Source organism: Malaya genurostris, chromosome 2 (assembly GCF_030247185.1).
Source record: "Malaya genurostris strain Urasoe2022 chromosome 2, Malgen_1.1, whole genome shotgun sequence".
NCBI classification, from domain to species: Eukaryota; Metazoa; Arthropoda; class Insecta; order Diptera; family Culicidae; genus Malaya; species Malaya genurostris.
Genome location: NC_080571.1, coordinates 231616792 through 231636520, shown reverse-complemented (window position 1 = coordinate 231636520; position 19729 = coordinate 231616792). Strand labels below are relative to the sequence as shown.

At 37.0% G+C, this 19729-nt stretch overlaps 1 protein-coding gene across 1 annotated transcript; it reads left to right on the top strand.

The window, feature by feature from the left end:
* The first annotated feature begins 10766 nt into the window (after nucleotides 1–10766).
* On the top strand, nucleotides 10767–12668 carry LOC131428070 (cytosol aminopeptidase-like). Its single transcript, XM_058591720.1, has 2 exons — nucleotides 10767–11122; nucleotides 11180–12668. Exons 1-2 carry the CDS (start codon nucleotides 10919–10921, stop codon nucleotides 12599–12601), a joined length of 1626 nt encoding a protein of 541 aa, XP_058447703.1. The 5' UTR covers nucleotides 10767–10918; the 3' UTR covers nucleotides 12602–12668.
* Nucleotides 12669–19729: the final 7061 nt, after the last annotated feature.

The following is a 19729-nucleotide window of genomic DNA, read 5'->3' as shown; positions in this document are numbered from 1 at the left end:
GTATATTATGTTACATTATATTATTTTGTAATCTATCATCTATCATTTTATGTTATATTAATTTCATTACACTATTTTTCATTGTATTTATCAATATAAAACATTTATCACGTAAAGGGGAGGGAGCATCAGGGCATCGGACGAATTGATGACTGGACGAGGGATTGTGGATAGCCAGCCCAAGTCACTTGAAGGAAACTTGTTTCCTTCTGAAGGTTTGAAATGAGTCTGACGCGCCCTTCTCAAACAAACCATCAGGCGGGTTCAAGCATGTATAGCGATATGCTTCATCCATGCACTGGATATTATGGTTGGAAGAGCATCTTTTATTCCCGCGGAATACGAGTAAGTGACTCTACTTACGTATCCGTCCAACCCTTTTTGTTCGCTTTTCGGTAACAGCTATAGTAAGAAGGTGAATGGATGAGTCATATCGGGGCTACTGTAAGTCTACCCGCATCCACTGGCAAGTCCTTGAACTGATGGTGGCTTCACTTCACATCACATCACATCACACAGTTTATCTGCCACCGACAAGTAATTTTTCGGCAGTTTATATTTGGTCTGGCAATGTGATTACACTATTCACAGTTAAATGACTGCAACAGTCAAGTTTGACTTCCGACAGTCAATACTTCGACAGTTGTTATGTTTGACTGTGACAGACTTTTTGAGCATGTCTGTATTGTGATTATATTGATCAGACAAATCAAACTGGTTACAGACTTAAATATAGGGAGTGGGCTGTTTATTGCAGTTTTTCTGCACAAAGTGATCACACTGGAAGAAAGTTTGTGGGGCAGAGAACTTTTCACGGAATATTGCATTATGATAAAATATCCATCTGGTCTCACAAATGGAAGTTCGTTGCGTTGATACTTGGTGTGTTGTGTTTGGAAGCAATTAAAGAAGGAATATAAATGTGCTTCCGTTTTTCTACCTTTTTTATAAATATCAAAATAGGTATAGAAATCGCTCAAACTTTAGACAATTTTTCCGAGGCCCGGAGACGCATGGTGGATTGGTTATTATTTTAGACAATTTCAAATACTAAACTTTTCCACAGTTTTTAAAAATATGAAACCGAAGCTCTTCGATTTATCTGAAAATCATTTATTAACCAAATATGAAGTGAGCGTGTTTTTGTTAAAATGAAACGTTTATTTTGAATGAGAAAAAAATAGTCGAAATAGTGACCATCTTTCTGGCAATTTGTGAATACCTCGAGAATCAGACATCCCATTTTCGACTTCTTCGTAGGAATTGAAATGGTGCAAAGTCAATGCGTGGCTATTCGATGAAAACACATGGTAGTCATTTCATTTAAATTTATATTTGTTTTCCTTACTTTTTTATCTCTGAATGATTTACATTTCAAGTGATTCTATAATAAAATATTTCATCTTTCTTACTGTACTTTTGTTGTTCTGTTTCTTATTTCCTATCTGTATCTTGGTGTTCACTGATTTAGTGTCATTTGATACAAATAGTATTCGGAAATAAATGAATACGACGGTGGGGGAGAAGCTCCCAATCAAGTGCTTTGATTGTATCCTTCCTGAACTTTGAAACTGATTTTGATTTGACTCTGCAGTATTTTTCTTCAAATGCAAACATAAATCTAATGCTTTCCCCAAATCATCTCTTTCTAATACAAAATTCGACAATTTTTAAATGATGAAAATATACGATGTTGTTTGTTCTATGACTATGATGTATATTTGATATGTTTAACAGATGTCATAACAACAACAAAAATTGAGATTCTTTCACATCACATGTTCATTATCTACACGTTTGTGTCTTAACTCTCACATCATACGGGTATATCTTCTATTACTAAAAAATCCAGAGTGGCACCGAGATCTAAAGCGTGAAAAAATATGTTTCGCAGTTGTTAAGTATTTTTCACGCAACAAATACATTTTCAATAAATTGTAAATGGAGTGGTAGATTCAAAAATCAAATGCAATGAAAATCCATAGAATCATCCTACCTCCGTAAATATGACAATTAAAGAGTTGAGGTTTTGGGAAGGTTGTCTCCAGTCCAAGCTCTTTCAAATATGGTATAACGGCATGAATTCGCTTTGGGTAAGAGTTCAGATTTTGACAGATCCACAATTTTATTACCAAACGCTTTGTAATCAATTCAATTATCGAACTAATGAACGGACGATAAGCTATTGGGAATTCAGTAAATATTTACAAAATCTATGAAAAAATTCAAATAAGTACATTTTCTGTTACCGTTCAGCATTTTTTAATTTGGAGTAGTTAATACTTTTTTCATTAATTCATTATTTAATATTTCATAATTATTTCATCCAGGTACAAAGCAAAACGTTCCAGTACTATGCTTCTGGAGATCCATTGCACTTTATCGTGAAGGAGGAGCTCGAAAAATTCAGTAGTAATTTCGATTAAGAATTCTACGAAATATGCGATAAGCTTCATTATTTCGACCGGAAATGACGACATTGACAAAGCGGTTCGGTGAAAAGTTAGTACACGTAGTTAAGAGATAGAATTGGGGCTCGATACTCGTTAATCGATTTCGATCGATTGTAAGTACTTTTTTGTAAAATAAACAATATTTGTGTATAAAACTAAAGAGCCACAGTATCATATACAAAGAGCCTTGGGCTATTCCCGGCTTTCTGTTCCTGAAATAGTGGTCATATACTCAAAATGGAACTCACTCACATTTCGTAGAGATCGCTTGACCGATATTAACAAATTTAGGTTCAAATAAAAGGCCAAAACTCCTGAGCTCCTGAACTTTGCGCGGATGCAAGTGTTTAAAATTTCATTTTTATCATTTCTAAAATTATAAGTATTTAAATTTAAACCGTCGTTTAAAGTACGATGGCCGAATCATATAAAATCTTATAAAATTGACTAAAATCAATACAGTTTGTAAGTCATGTTAATAGATGGTCATTCGAACCGACTTCATTTACACTGGTTGCAGAAGTACCTGCAATAGAAAAACTGTTTCATTTTGTTGGTTGTGCAAATTGATTTTTGTTCTTGTTTTCTTTCAAGAAGCAATAAAAATTATTTCGAAGCATACCACATACATGAGAATGTGAGAATATGAGTAATACGAGAAAGCCATCAATGCACCACTAGATGGATTAAAACAGGTTTTTTATTACTATCTGGTTTCTACACATTAGAAAATAATTGATCACGAAACCAACCCTCTTGGGGAAAACCACGTGTACTCACTTCTCACACTGGTGCTGGAACGTTTTGATTTGTGTTTTGCATGAAATAAACAAGTTTTTGGTTGTCATAGAATCTGTGGCAGACAACTTCTGCACAACAGTTTCAGAAACAGTCAAATTTGTCTGTACAGTCATCAACTGTTTGTCTGTCGACTATGATCACACTGTGATTACATTGTCACAGATAATCTGCACACTTTGACTGCATACAGATGGACAGTCAAGCCGATTTTGACTGCTTGCAGACAACTGCGACTGATTACACTATATTACAGTCAAACTGCACAGATTTGCGCAGATAAACTGGCTAATGTAATCGTACCTTAATGGTTAGTTTTCGTTTTTAATTGCACAACACTGGTTCAGCAAGGTGAGAAACAACATAAACAGTATCCCTTGACTACCGATGTCCCTTCACTACCAACCAAAGCTGCCAACAATTCTGTATTAGTCGGAAAAGTCAGTCTGCACATAATGAAATTTAATGAAAAATATATTTTGAAAGCAAAAAAAAAAATTGCAGCACCTGATTGAAAACAACACAATTAAACACGAAAATATGAAAACCGGTATTTATCTGTATGAAAATAGAATTATCGCTGTTCGCAAAACGACCCACACGTGGTTGAAACCGCTAATAAACGACAACAACCACAACAGATTTATTACTATTTCAAGAGAACATCCCGCATAAAAGCAAAGCCTTGGTATTGCATTCCTGTAGTGGAATTTGATCTTCTGATTTTACAGACTTCGCAGCCGATTCAGAGTGTACAGAACCATTGCATGGCTGGCGCTACGATCCTACTGACACTACGCATCCTTCCAGGTCGGGGCTCGAACGTACGACATTTGGTTTGTAAGACCAGTGCCCTATACATTGAACCGCCAAACCCGGGTCATCCCGCATAAACGATACTAGATATAATCAAAGGTTGAAATATATGGTTTAGATTATACATGGTATAATTTATTACGCTGGTCTAATGTTCTGTGTTACTGAATCAAGTACAATAATCGCCATTGTTGGCAGCGTTGCTACCAATGAAAGTTGAATCGGCGAAGGGCAATTTTTAACTCGGTAGTAGCTTTCGAACAAGCCAAACACTGTCAAAATCGGTTGGTCCATCTTCGAGAACAAAGCACGCCTTGATCGTTTTGTGTTTTCTTCTTCTTCCGGTGTTGTACATATTGTCACTCTATATGGAGATTTGAAAACTTTGACACTCATCGCCCAGTAATAGCGGAACCGGAAGTCGGATCCAGATGAAATTGCACAGTAGCTTTAAAGACAGTATGAACTTTAATTCAAATCAAGATTTGTGAAAATCGGTTCAAGCATCGCAGAGAAATCGAAGTGAATTTAGTTTTAGGAGTTTTTCTTCTCCACTTTCTGTGCTCTCGGAACAGGAAAAGAGGGGACCAGTAGTGCCGAATTAAGTTTTCATGCCCACAAACTAACAAGCTCTGCAAACTAGAAGAATTTATCAGACAGTTTCAAGGGGATTTGTACCTGTTTTTAACCATCGTTCGTGGAAAAATACTAATAAAATTGATAATTTAGTCACGCTTTAGTTCCGGAACCGGAATTCGGATCCAGATAAACTGTTCCAAAAATTTTTAGGATATTATAAGACCTTTCATTTGAATCTTAGTTTGCGAAAATCGGTTTAGCTGTTTCAGAGATAATTGAGTGTAAACTTTTTCTCAAATTTTCACATATTACCACATAACTCCGGAACCGGAAGTCACATTCAAATGAAATTCAATAGCAAACTATGGGACCATAATACCTTTCATTTGAATTTTAGTATGTATAAATCGATTCAGCCATCTCTGAAAAAAGTGGGTGCATATTTTTTCACTTTTTTGGTACATATCATCCTATATCTCCGGAACCGGATGTCGGATCGGAATGAAATTCAATGGGACTATGAGACCTTTCATTTGAATCTTTGTTTGTAAAAATCGGTTTAGCCATCTCTGAGAAAAGCGAGTGCATATTTTTTTTTTTTATATCGTTTATTTATACCCGGCTTTAACCTAATTTTGGTCGTTCGCCGGAGTGCATATTTTTGTTACATACACACACACACACATACACACACACACACACACACACACACACACACACAGACATTTGCTCAGTTCGTCGAGCTGAGTCGAATGGTATATGACATTCGACCCTCCGGGCCTCGGTTAAAAAGTCGATTTTCACAGTGATTGCATAGCCTTTCTATATGAGAAAGGCAAAAACACAAAATTTCAATTTTTAATTCTTTATTATCGCCTTCAAAGTACTCTCCTCCTGCGGCAATACATGCATGCCAACGCTTGATCCAATTTCCATACAAACTTTATAGGCCGCCGAAGGTATGGCCTTTAGTTTACGCAGCGAATTCTCTTTTATGGTCTCTATGGTCTCAAAACGCGTTCCCCGCAATGGCAATTTGAGTTTGGGGAAGAGGAAATCTCTCTAATCGGTACAGAATGATTTTGCAACACGGTTTGCTTCGCCGATTCAATGTTTTCTTCAGTAACAGATGTTGTTGGGCGGCCGTATGTCTGTGTTTTTCCTAGACACGATTCACCAAAGGCCTTTTCTAACATTTTCAACGTTTCGAAACACTTAAATCCATTTGCAACACAAAATTTGATGCACGCACGTTGTTTTAAATTTTCATCCATTATAAAAATCGTCACACGAAAATTTTTCAACTTCTTTGTATAGACGCCAAACAAAAACTAATTGTACGATATGCGTCAAAATTTGACAGAATGTGTATAAAAGTGTTGCCAACTTTGAGAGAATAAAAGTTTACCGATTGGACAAGCGCGGGAATTTTAAAACGAAAATTCCGGTTCTTTTGTTTATCATAAGGTATACGATACTTATACGATTATAGCGAAGAGTGTTGGCATCACTGGGAGTGCGATGCGGTGTCCTGGTGCTGCTCTCAAAAAAGTATAATTTCAATGTGTTGTTTGATATGTATAGTTAAAAATTAGGTTGAAATTGGTATTTTAAGTGATAGTGCAGGTGTAGCAAGTGTGTGTTTAGTAGTGAGAGTACTATTTATTGAATAATATTGATCCGCGAAACTAAAGATGCTCAAGCAGCGGAAACTGAGAATTTACCGCCCGAAAACTCAACGATGTTAACCGATCGAAGCGCCGTCTGCATGTCATTGTCGGTGTTGTCGGATTTCTATGGAATGTGTGAAAGTTTACAAGTCTATCTTGTCATTCAGACTGAAGATCTAGGGTAGGGTAGGTAGGAGATACAGTGGTACTCGCGGTCTCTAGAAACAACGAGTATCGGACTAGCATTCCTTCCTTTTCCTCAGTAGCACATCCTTTGGTCGTAGCCAGAGTCGTTATTGATTATTTAATAAAAAGTTAGGAGTGAGTGGGTATGTACAGTGAAAATGGTTTGCTTCTCCCAAGCTTTATTTTCTTGGTTCATTGTACATTTCCACTCATTCGGTCAATCACGATGTGCAACTACGGGCGATCTACTTCAGCTCAGCTCAGCTAGGTCACTTATACGATTATACGATTGTCCAAAATGTAGCTCCCTGACCTAGGATTGTTGGACTGCTAGGTGGCATAACAGTTCAACATAAACTGTTATGCAATGACGAGACTAAGACGAAACGTAAAGAAAAGAACCTAAGACTGTTGAAATCGGTTCAGTCATCTCGAAAAAGAAAACTGAGGGAATATAAAAAGCTTAGCAAAGGTCATACATACATACACACAGACATTTTTAGATCTCGTCAAGATGAGACAAATAGTACATAACACTAGAAGCCGTTTTTTTCAATAATTCTTTATTCTTTCTATAGGGAAAGGCAAATAGGTTGAATCTAAGGGTATAACATGTTCCAGATAACGATAGCATTCTATCTTCATTTATTCGTTTATTTGTTAAAAATCTGGCTATCTTTAAAACCTATGAAGATATTCCGTACAATTCTCACTAGCTTCGCAGGTTTTCATACGAATTTCCGATATACAGGGTCCGGCACTCGAAGTGTAACCAACTTCAGACCTTCAAGCCTGGCGTCAAGGTAAATGCGACATATTATCGGGAAAGTATTCTGGAGGTTGCTTTGAAGCCGTGGGCAGACAAACATTTCGGTGGCAGACCATGGACGTTTCAGCAGGACTCGGCACCGTCTCACAAATCTCGAGTGAACCAAGAATGGCTGAAAAACAACGTTCCGAGCTTCATCACGTCCACACAATGGCTCTCGAATTCACCAGATGCGAATCCAATGGATTATTCTTTTTGGGCCATTTTGGAGAGCAAAGTCCGAACTAAAAGATACACCAGTCTCGAGGCGCTGAAAAAAGTTATAGTCCGCTAGTGGGCCAAAATACACCTGCAAGTCACATTCGGGCAGCTTGCGATTCGTTTTTTGACCGTCTCAAGGCCATAGTCAAGGCAAAAGGTGGTCATATCGAGCAAAAGTGAATTGATTCTGAATTTTGTATTACTTTTACACATTTTGTACTTTGAATTAAGTAAAAGTAATTTTCCAAACTGAATGTATGGCCTTTTTTAATTGGTTACACTTCGAGTGCCGGACCCTGTAGGGTGTATAGGAAACATAACACACATTTCGATCCAAGAAAATTAATTCCAAAGCATCGAGTTTAGATCAACTAACTCTAAACAATGCGCATTTCTCTGTATAAAGAATTCATATAAAGTCTGAACATATAATTAATCAGAACTAATTGGCTCAAGCGGTACGTTTCCCTGGTCATTCGGAGATTTGTGTGTGGAAAGAATGGATTAAAGAAACATGGAAAGGAGCTGTGCTGTGGACCCCCGAGAGGATTTCGAGATTTTACAAAGCGACACCATTCTGCACTCTGGGAAGAACGCAGAGTGATTTGCACTATGTAGAAAGCAGAAATAAATTCGGCACCTCATAAGGGATTATAAACAATCTGCCATTCGTTGCAACATCTCTAGCCAACTCATCAGGCCAGGCGCGTACACAGAAACAAAAAATTATAACCCATGGGAAACCTTGTAATATAAATTGTACATGTGTTGATTTATCACCATGTTCTAAACCCCCCCCCCCCCCCCCCCCCGAAAATTTTCTCTGGCTACGCGCCTGCATCAGGCCATTCATTTTCAGTAATATACTTATCCTTCGATTCTTCCCGTAAGCAAGTGAAAGAAAAGATATTTCATAAAACAATTGATTAGTTAGTAGTGATTAGTAAGTATTTGATAGAATTTATTGTATAGTTCATTATGTGTCAAGTAATTACATATCACCGAATACTTCATCCATTAATCATCGACTACAAAATTTATGAACTAACATTGTCTAGAGTAGATTACCTTTAATCAGCATCGTTCTGTTTCAATATCTAAGGCAACAAAACAACTCTAATTAATAGCTAAACTCGGCAGAGATTCCAAGGACCCCCATTGTTTGAAGGCGTTTTACTGTTTCTTAGTGCGGCCATTGCTGGAAAATGTCAATTTGCTTTGGAGTCCACATCAACTCATTGTGGATCGAGCGTGTTCAAACCAGATTTGTTCGGTTCCCCTGGTGAAATCCTTGGATCTGCCACCATACTCCGATCGATGTCGTTTGTGAGGTTTTGACACCCTGGAACGACGAAGGAAGATTCAACAAGATGCGATAGTGGCGAAGATTATCAACGGCGAAATTCGCGATCTTCAACAATCCTGTCCCTCATTGCTTTCCGCGCTTCAAATTTCTGAATATTGTTTCTATCTGATTTCCGGTTCTGGAATTATGGGGTAAAATTTGCACAAATATATGAAAATAAGGGCACCAACTATCCACGGAGATGGCTAAACTAATTTACACTAATTTAGATTCAAATAAAAGAACTGATGGTTACATCCAAAATTCTTTGATATTGTTTGAATCCGACTTCCGGTTGCGGAATTATGGGGTAAAATGTAAACAAATATGAAAATATGTGTACTAACTTTTCTCGGAGATGACTGAACCAATTTTCACCAAATAAGATTCAAATGAAAGGTCTTATAATCTCATAGAAAATTCCATAATGCGATCTGGATGCGACTTCCAGTTTTAGTATGCAGGTATTATTAGTTTATAATTAAACAAACTAACCGTGACTAAACCGATCGAACTTTGATTCCAATAAATAGCTTATTAACTTATATTTCTTTATCATTGTTTCTTGTTTTTCACATAATAAAATTTAGCTGTTAATACAAAAACATGTTCTTTTTGTATGAAAAGCGAAAGATCTTATCTTATAGTATGTTCACATTAGCGCTGATATCAAGTGATATACCGATATACTTGATATCCGATGATATCATGTGCGATATGATTTGATATCGCATACAATTTGATGTCAATGCGTATCATCCACCCATCTGACACCGGTATGTGAGCACCAGCCATTTGAAAGTATGCCGATTACGTCGAGCCCCAAACATTGCGATATTTTGATAATCATCGCGACTCTCAAATTGTGAAAATTATCTCCACTTGATGTCCCAAAACACTGTCTGCTGTATTTTAGGTAAACCGACCAGTTATTGTGAGAGAATCGACCCAAAATTTACTACATTTCGTGCACTAAACAAGGTAAATACGTAAAACAAAAGTATTACTGTTTGTTTGTTTACGTTGCAATCAGCTGATTTTGAAGTTCCGATTTTGATCTCATCAAGATGGCGTCGTGACAGGGGGCCGGTATCATCATGTTTTCATGATATCCGGGATATCATGTACGATATCATGTCGAGTTGTCAAAATCCGCCACTAGCAACACGGATAATGGCATTGAACGCACTCATTTATGAATGTCACCTTCAGAGTGACAATAAACACTCATTTTAATTTCGAATTTTCAACAAATACTTGCTTTCGGAGACCATTAAATGCAAGACTTCAATTATTGATTTAATTTGAATAGCGAAAGGTAATATTATTGACCTTTTATCTAATGAGTGCATTCAAGATGACAGCTTGATTGTCAAACGATATCATCTAGTTCATATGTGAACACTTCGACGTGATATGCATATCATCTCTGTATATCAAGTAATATGAGCGCTAATGTGAACATGATATTAATGTGAGCATACATTAAGTTGAAAGTTAACCTTTCAGTTTGAAAAGAAATTCCCTTTTTTGTTAATGAATGTGTTCAAACTCTTAAAATGAGAGTTTAAACTCTCTGCAAAATAAACCGAAGATAATTTTTAAATCTACCAACAATCTTCTTGAAATATTAGCGTTGTTTTTTTGTATGTGGTAAACATAGCGGTCCTGAGGTTTTTAAATTTTGATGAAAAACAACAAGTAATTGCTAAAAGAAGAGATATTGCAATAAAGAGAATTGTTAAACTATAAATTCGTGCAGAATCGAGAGTTTTTGTTTTTCAAACGTTTTGAAATATTATGGGAGCAGAAAAAAATTTGTACTTCAAATAGCAATAACGAAATTAGGCATAAACGAAGTTAGCCATGATTTAGTGAACTACCGGACAAAGGACGAAAAATTTTCATTTTAAAGAGAACCTCGGCCCGAAGCACATATACTTTTCTCCAGTCTTTCCGGAAGCGCCTCCAACGAGGAGATCAAAATTTGGAGCGAAATTTTCCGTTTTTTTTGTGAAATTTTCAGAAGCACTTCAAAATTATGTCCATTTGGCGATACTTAACGAAATCCGTGTTCCCGAGAACCTTTGATAGTAGCTTCCGGCGTAGCTCCACGCAAGCCATCAAGGGTGCAGAAAAATGCGCTAGTCCGCCTTCGAAAGGTCTGGTCCTTGGAATCTACGTCGACGAAGAGGATGTCTTCGATACAGGTACCTTAACACCAGCTGCAGCCAGGTATAATGAGGTAAGTTTGTTGAAATATAACGAAATGAAAATATTGGAATCTATTTGTGTCCTACAGCTCCAAACCAACGGTCGTTTACTGGATTTGATTCGGCTGGCCGGGCCTATTCCTAAGCGGGGAGAGGTTCGTGTGTTTTACGACTTAGAACCGACGTTCAGATCCGTCGCCGTTTGTGGTCTTGGTAGTGACTGCCTTGGATACGAATCCACCGAAAAATTGGATGAGTCCAAAGAAGCCATTCGAATAGCTTCCGCCAGCGGCTGTCGCGAACTGCAGGAACTAGAAACTAACTTCATCTATGTGGAGGAAATGGGACACGCAGAGTCAGCTGCTGAAGGCGCCCATATGAGCATTTGGATTAATCAGGAGTTGAAAAAGGTTGAGAATAGGCAATTTATACCCCATTGCCAGTTACACGTGGACCGAGGATTGCCATGTGATTCTGATGGTTGGCGAATTGGAGTAATTAAAGCTGAGGCGCAGAATTTAGCCAGGCAACTGCAAGAAATGCCGGCCAATTTGATGACTCCCACCACATTTGCGCAGAATGTTGTTCGCATTTTAGCTAACTCTGGAGTAAACGTAGAAGTGAAGGTACGCAGTTGGGCTGAGGCTCAGGGTATGAGTTCATTCTTGGCGGTAGCGAAAGGGTCCTGTGAAGCACCAATATTTTTGGAATTGAGTTACTACGGCGCAGGCAGCAAGGATCAACCGATTGTGTTGATTGGTCAGGGAAACACCTTCGATAGTGGTGGTTTGTGCATTAAATCCTGCGAAGATATGCAAATGATGCGCGGTGACATGTCCGGAGCAGCCTGCGTAGTTGCCGCTTGTCGAGCGATTGCTTCATTGAAACTACCAGTAAATATTCGAGGTTTGATTCCTCTATGTGAACATATGATTGGTTGTAACGCCATCAAACCAGGAGATGTCATACCGGTGAAAAACGGTAAGAATATAGAAGTTGTGGATGTCGATCGCGAAGGCCCTCTGGTGCTTGTCGATGCTCTGCTGTATGCCGAGACCTTTGGACCGAAATATATAGTAGACGTTGCCACAACGTCGGAGCACGTGCTGGATTCATTCGGCAAAGTTTGTAGTGCCGTGTACACCAACTCTGAAGCTCTCTGGCAGAGGATTAAGCATGCCGGCATTCACACCGGAGATCGCGTGTGGAGACTACCTTTGTGGGATTATTTTACCCAGCAGATATGTACGCTACCGCATGCAGACGTTCAGAATGTTGGCCTATGTGTTGGTGGGGAACCATGTTGTCAAGCTGCATTTCTTCGGGAATTCTTACCGTGCGGTCAGTGGTTGCATATCGATGCCAACAATGTCATGACAACGAAAGGAATAGATTACCCGTACTTAAGAGGAGGTATGGCAGGCAGGCCTACCAGAACGTTGATCGAGTTTATCGCACAAAGCGCTTGCAGGGAAACGGATATATGTGTGAAGAAGACGCAAGAGAACTAAATTTTGAATCTAATGCGATACTATTTATTTTTGAGCTATATTGAAATTAAACAACCAAAACCTACTAGTTCCTAGTGTTTTTTCTTTCGATATCATTACCAAAAATTCGCGCTCCTCTCGAATAACGAAGTGCTTATGCATCATTCTATTTGATTTTTGCTAGTTTTATGGCATTCGACTGAAGAGTAGTACGTATTCAAAAAATTTTTATCCGATGCTGCAAACTTTTTCTCTAATCACTGAAGTTTATGGTTTTGACTTTGGGATTGCCCAGGGGCTAATTTTGATCTGTGTGTGTTAGACCTATCCCAAGCGCCATTCGCTCTTATTCTGGCCCTTATTACCGGTATCACCTTCACTTTCACATTCTCGTCGTATCAATTTTACGATGGTAGCGGTTTACAGAAAAAAGATGTTTTCGTGTGTTTAGGTGATACATGCAAATAACTTTAGTCTAAGACTCAGAGAGGTTTTAATTCAATTGAGTTCCGATGACCCATTTCGTATACAGAGCAAATTGTGTTTCAAGCTCACTCGCCCTTATTCTGAATAACGTCGCATCGTTTTTTCGCTCGTATTTTATTTGTATTCTTCATAACGCTAGCAAAATCAAAGGTAGCTATGATTCGATCGAACCACATTCGATCGAAAAATCAATACGTCGTTATTCCAAAGATAAACTCAAGATGGAGTAGTCTGCGATTTCTTATGTATCATTTGAATAGGACCCCTCGATGAGCTCGGTTCACTGTCAGTTTCAGTATTTTGAAGCAAAACAACAAGCGTCTGATCGCTAGATGCGTCGTAGCTATGCCAATGATTGTTTATGTTTGGAAAAATATCAAATTACAGTATGAACGATATTGAACAATTTTGCCTCATACCCAGTGATTCTTGCAATAAGAGAGTAAAAACTACTTAGAACCATTGCCTAGAATTTATTTAGTTTGTAATTGCCTCATACCATGAAGCATTGAAGTCAGTGGTGGCAAGAAATCATTATGTGCTGAACGTAAACATATGTTTAATTCCTTCCTTGAATCGTTTCCATGGCATTTTGTCGGAACTAGTCGACGCTTATTAACGGAGGGTCAATAAAATTACATTATTACTGAACCAACTGGTTCACGATTACTGACCCAACATTTCTCATTGAATCGTATGGGACATTGTAACAAAGATAAACTCAAGATAGAGTAGTCTGCGATTTCTTAGGTATCATTTGAATAGGACCCCTCGATGAGCTCGGTTCACTGTCAATTTGAGTATTTTGAAGCAAAACAACAAGTGTCTGATCACTAGATGCGTCGTAACTATGACAATGATTGTTTATGTTTGGAAAAATATCAAGTTACAGTATGAACGATATTGAGAAATTTCGCTTTATATCAGTGATTCTTAGAATAAGAAAGTGAAAACTACTTAGAACCATTGTCTAGAATTTATTTAGTTTGTTATAGCCTCATCCCATGAAGCATCAGTTGTGGCAAGAAATCATTATATGCTGAATGTAAACATATGTGTGCTTCCTTTCTAACTTGTATTGTTTCCATGGCATTTTGTCGGAACTAGTCGACGCTTGTTAACGGAGGGTCAATAAAATTACATTATTACTGAACCAACTGGTTCACGATTACTGACCCAACATTTTTCAATGAAACGTATGGAACATTGTAATCTTCAGTTTATCTTTGATTGTAATCTTGAGTTTATCTTTGGTTATTCAGAACAAGAGCGGCTATTTCATCGTTCAGTCCTGCCTCCATGCAATGTTCTCATCAATTGGATTCAAACATTACAGAAAGACTTTCGATCCCTAGTAAATAGAAAACAATCGACTCGTATTTAGAGTGGTCGTCAAATGGTGAGATAACTAAGTCCTCACAAGTCCCTATCCCCGAGCGTCTATGATGACATTTGGTCAATAGAACGGCGTCGACTGGGTGCTATCGCCTTCTGCGTTAGTAGCAGAATAAGAGGGTGCGAAATGGCTTGTAGGTAGAAGCCATCCCATCCTAAAGTGCAGTGTTTATCATAGTATATTACAACATATAATTGTGTTGTTTGTTACATCATGTATTATTATTTTTATTATTATTATTTTTATTAGAAGAGCGTAACTTACACTGCGACATTACCTGTTATATTGTATTATAGCATATTATTTCATATATTATCGTCTTACACTATTTTATGTTATTGTATACTATGTTGTATGGTATTATACTGCATTGCATTATATCATATTATATTGTATTATATTATATTATATTATATTGTAGGGTTTATTATGAGTAGTGCTACGTACCTCTGCGCAAAATATAAATTTGATTTCCTTATAAATTATCATTTTTAAAGTAATCTTTTAACTAAATATCAAGGTCGTCACAAGGTGAGCTTGGTCCTCACTGGTTCTTGTTTCATGCCTATACGTGTGTCTGTGGTGACAAATGGTCGATGGAATGCGTTGATGGAAGAATGAGAGGATGAGAAATGACATATAAATTCAAGTAATATAATATCATAGCATATCGCAACATATCATTTTATTGATTCTATTATTTATTATATAATTCATTGTACTATATTATATTGTTTTTTATTGTTATTTTCATTTGATTGTTATTATTATTAATTTGTCATCAATAATAATAACATATATTATTTTTATAGATGTGGATATTATTATTGTTATTAGAAGAGAAATATTCTACTTCCTGCAGTATTGCGATGATAGAAGAACATAACTGACACTCTACATTAACTGTTATTTTATATCATGTTTTATAATATATTTTATTATATTGGTTGACATTGTATTATATTATTTTGTAATCTATTATATCATTTTATGTTATATTAATTTCATTACACTATGTTTCATTGTATTTATCAATATAAAACATTTTGCACGGGAGCGTAAAGGGGAGGGAGCATCAGGGCATCGGACAAATTGATGACTGGACGAGGGATTGTGGATAGCCAGCCCAAGTCACTTGAAGGAAACTTGTTTCCTTCTGAAGGTTTGAAATGAGTCTGACGCGCCCTTCTCAAACAAACCATCAGGCGGGTTCAAGCATGTATAGCGATATGCTTCATCCATGCACTGGATATTATGGTTGGAAGAGCATCTTTTATTCCCGCGGAATACGAGTAAGTAACTCTACTTACGTATCCGCCCAACCCTTTTTGTTCGCTTTTCGGTAACAGCTATAGTAAGAAGGTGAATGGATGAGTCATATCGGGGCTATTGTAAGTCTACCCGCATCCACTGGCAAGTCCTTGAACTGATGGTGGCTTCACTTCACATCTCATCATCACATCACACATCACAACAATCGACTCGTATTTAGAGTATGTTTTTCAGTTTTGTATAAAAGATGAACATATTCGGCTCCAGTTTGAATCCAATGCCTGTTACTTACCGATCGTATCTAAACCTTTAGTCTTCGGAATCAGCAAATTAAATTCTTGGAGCATAGTAAGATATTGCACACATCTGAATATTTTTCCTATAGACGTTCCTACATAAAACCAGACCCTGTCAGCTTTGAGCGAAATCAATTTCCAATTCAGCAACGCCATCGCATGGCATCACATTCAACATATCGGCCCTTATTACCGGTGTCACTACACGGTGAAAACAAAGTGAAGTGACTGTGACCCTTATTATGGGTATCACTTCACGGTGGAAATCAAGTGAAGTGAATGTAGGTCCTTAATACGGAATTAGCTTCAGAGACAAAAGTAATTACTTGAATGAACTTGATGTCATTATGAACATCACGCCACCAACATTTTGTAGAAAAAATTAGTTTTTTCTACCACAGTGATCACTTCACTATGCGTGATACCGGTAGTAGGTAAAAATAAATTGAAGTGACATGTAAGTGAAGTGAATGTGAAAGTGGAAGTGAGAACGGTAATAAGGGCCGATGTCTTTAATAAAACACTAATAATAAGAAAAGATAAAGAGTTCGCTTTCACATCTCATCCAAGTCAGTCGATAAAACAAAACCGCTTACGTTCGGGACGAAAGAAACCAAGTACAGTATTGTGTAGTGAACAATATAACGACCTGGGAAATGAGTGAACCAAACGAACAAAAGCTACCGCCGGTACGAAAGAATACAATTATTGCTGACTTCAGGTAGTGCAAAATTCGACCTTCGATACGAGAACTTGAAGGTTTGCTTAAGGAGCAAATGCATCTTGACATTAAACGTGTGCATTTACTTCAATGCAATAAGACAAATAATGTTGTTTACATCCAGTTTTATAAAAAGTTGGATGCAACTCAATTCGCAAAAGACAATAATAATGTGCATTATGTGGAACATTACAGTATATATGGAAGATAGTGCTATAGAAGTGCGTGTGCATGATCTTCCCTCAAGCGTCACCGATTCATATATTCGCAAAACAAAAAAGAAAAGTGAAAGATTTTTTTCCCGGTATTCTAAATGACGTACGTTTATTACGCATACACTTGAAGAAGGCTATACATTCATATGTGATTTTCGGTCAAGATACAAGAGTTCCGTGCAAATCACTTGTTACCTATGACAATCAGATGGCCACATGTCAATATTGCCAAAAAGCTGTTCACTATGGTAAGCCATGTGATAAACTGGACAAGGAGACAACCACACAAAAGGACAACGGTGCTTCCTTCACACCAACTCCAAGCAACCCTAGTACAACAAGGCGCATCTACAGCAACTAGCAACGAAATCAACAACAATACCACGGTAAAGGATGACGAGACGAACCACGAACAAACTGTCCCTCAATCCTCGCAGGAGGTTAATGGAAGCTCCTCTCCCCCTAGAAAAAGGGTGACAACGAGATCCAATAAAAAAAAATCTAGCTAAAAACTCAGCTCAATCGGCCGCCTAAAGCTTGTACGCAAATAGGCCTGAATAAAAATATCAAAATATAAATAAAAAAAGAATAGATAAATTATTTATACCCAAATAGTAACTCTTACTTATAAGACATATTTCGCTTTATACATCAAATTATTTAAGGATGATATGAAAAATACTAATTTATGAATAATGAACGGAATTTTACGGGGAGTTTTTAACAAAACAAGTTAACAAAAAGACTGGATAAATTAACGTCAATTTAAAACCACTATAAAGGACTTAGAACTTAATGTTTTATTTTGAACTTACATCTTATGAAATTCATACGAAATTTTTAGTAACATTGTGCGAAATTTCTATGACAAACATAACTTCTGTCATATACTGTGGAATTCATAAGTTGTTCGTATGATAACTATAATAGTGACAGATGAGATGTATATTGCAGAGTCATAAACATTATAATAGAGGTATATTTTTCATATTAATCTTTTGAAATGATTATTTTGGTGATTTGTAGTGAAAATCATAAGATTTGCCTTTTCATTGATTTTGATGCCAATTTATCATCTATTGTTTTAGATTAGTAGAAAGCCAATTCATTTACATTTCAAATGCAACTTTTTGCCTTTTTTATATATAAAAAATAGGTATAGAATTCGCTCAAACTTTAGAAAAATTTTACGAGGCCCGGTGGGCCGAATGTCATATACCAATCGATTCAGCTCGACGAACTGAGCAAATGTTCGTGTGTGTGAGTGTATATGTGTTGTCAACTAAGAGGTTGAGATCTCAGAGATGGCTGGACCGATTTTGATCAAACTAGTCGCAAATGAAAGGTCTCCGTTTTGAGATCGAATGTTTACTTTTGGAGTTATACGAAGTTTCATGTCAAAATTTTCAATAGCAGTATCTGTCACACTTGATCTTGAATACTGAATATGTTTCCAGACTTAGATTCCACACGGTAATAGATTTCAAACAAGCCATAGATTGTTAAAATCCGTCCATTTTCAACGGAGATTTCGATATTTTTCTGTAAACGACTTTTCTCCTCATTCCCTCTGTAGAAGTTTTGAACGCTGTATGACAAAGCAATACTTGGGAGCAACGTGAAACACGATTTTTTATACTGTTACATACAAGTGTTTCTAAGTACCACTAACACAGTGTACAGTATCCTTTTTGTGACATTTTGTGTCGGACCGATTTTAGCACGGCTAAGTTTTTGGCAACATAATCGTTCGAATATGGCATATGTAAACCAGATGACGGCAGAATTTTCGAGTTGAAAGCAATTCCATAATTATATTGTTTTAAACTACGAAAAATCGTATGCGCCCAAACAAGATATCTGAATCCGACCTCTGTTTCCGTAACTACAGGATGATATGTGAAATGAAATTAAAATTGTGTATCTCATTTTTCTCGTAGATTACTGAACCGATTTAAGATTCAAATGAAATCTAAGAACCATCTAAGATTCAAATGAAAAGTTTTAAGATTTTATAAAACATCAGAGCCAACTTCCGGTTTCGGGGATACAGGGTGATAAGTATAAAAATGTCTATTTCACATAAATTAATCAGGTTTGTCGGGTTAGCAGCAGGGTTTTTAAAATTTTTAACTCAGTTTTCGATTCGGATTTAATTAGCACTACGATTTCTCAAAGATGTTTACACTGATTTTCAAACATTTTGCAACCAATGTAAACTATACAGCTACTCAGGTGAATTTATCTGACTTCGGCTACACCGATTTTCGGATTCCGGTTCCAGTATCGAATCGTTTCTCAAAGCTCAATCATTTTCTAAAAAAAATTAAATCGACAAACACAAAATTTATTAATTTTATCCAATTCTGACTCCCGATTCTGGAATTACAGGATGATGAATTTTCAAAATTCAAACCGATATAGAAGATGGCAATCCCGAGAAGCTTTAAAGTTGGACTCAAAACTATTGCAATTTATTCGTCATACGGCCGAATCGGTTTGGGTTATGTTGGTTCCTGAATACCGGCTCTGGAAGTACCTTAAATAACCGTAAACTCTACTTCGACATCTCACGGAATGTTCAATCGATTGTCACACGTTTAGATTCAAATTCGATCTGATTTTCAGCTTCGTCATTATAGGGTTAAGCGGCTATTGAAATCTCAAATAGCCGCTTAAAAAGACAGTCAATAAAATAATGTCATGAGAACTGAAACACCGAAGAGTATTTATGCAAAAACACATGCGGATTGATAAAAAAAA

Bases quoted from the DNA above. Each gene is read 5' to 3' on its own strand.
- LOC131428070 (XM_058591720.1), top strand. From the start codon at position 10,919: ATGTCCATTTGGCGATACTTAACGAAATCCGTGTTCCCGAGAACCTTT. The intron at 11,123-11,179 runs GTAAGTTTGTTG...TGTGTCCTACAG, and splicing joins CTGCAGCCAGGTATAATGAG to CTCCAAACCAACGGTCGTTT.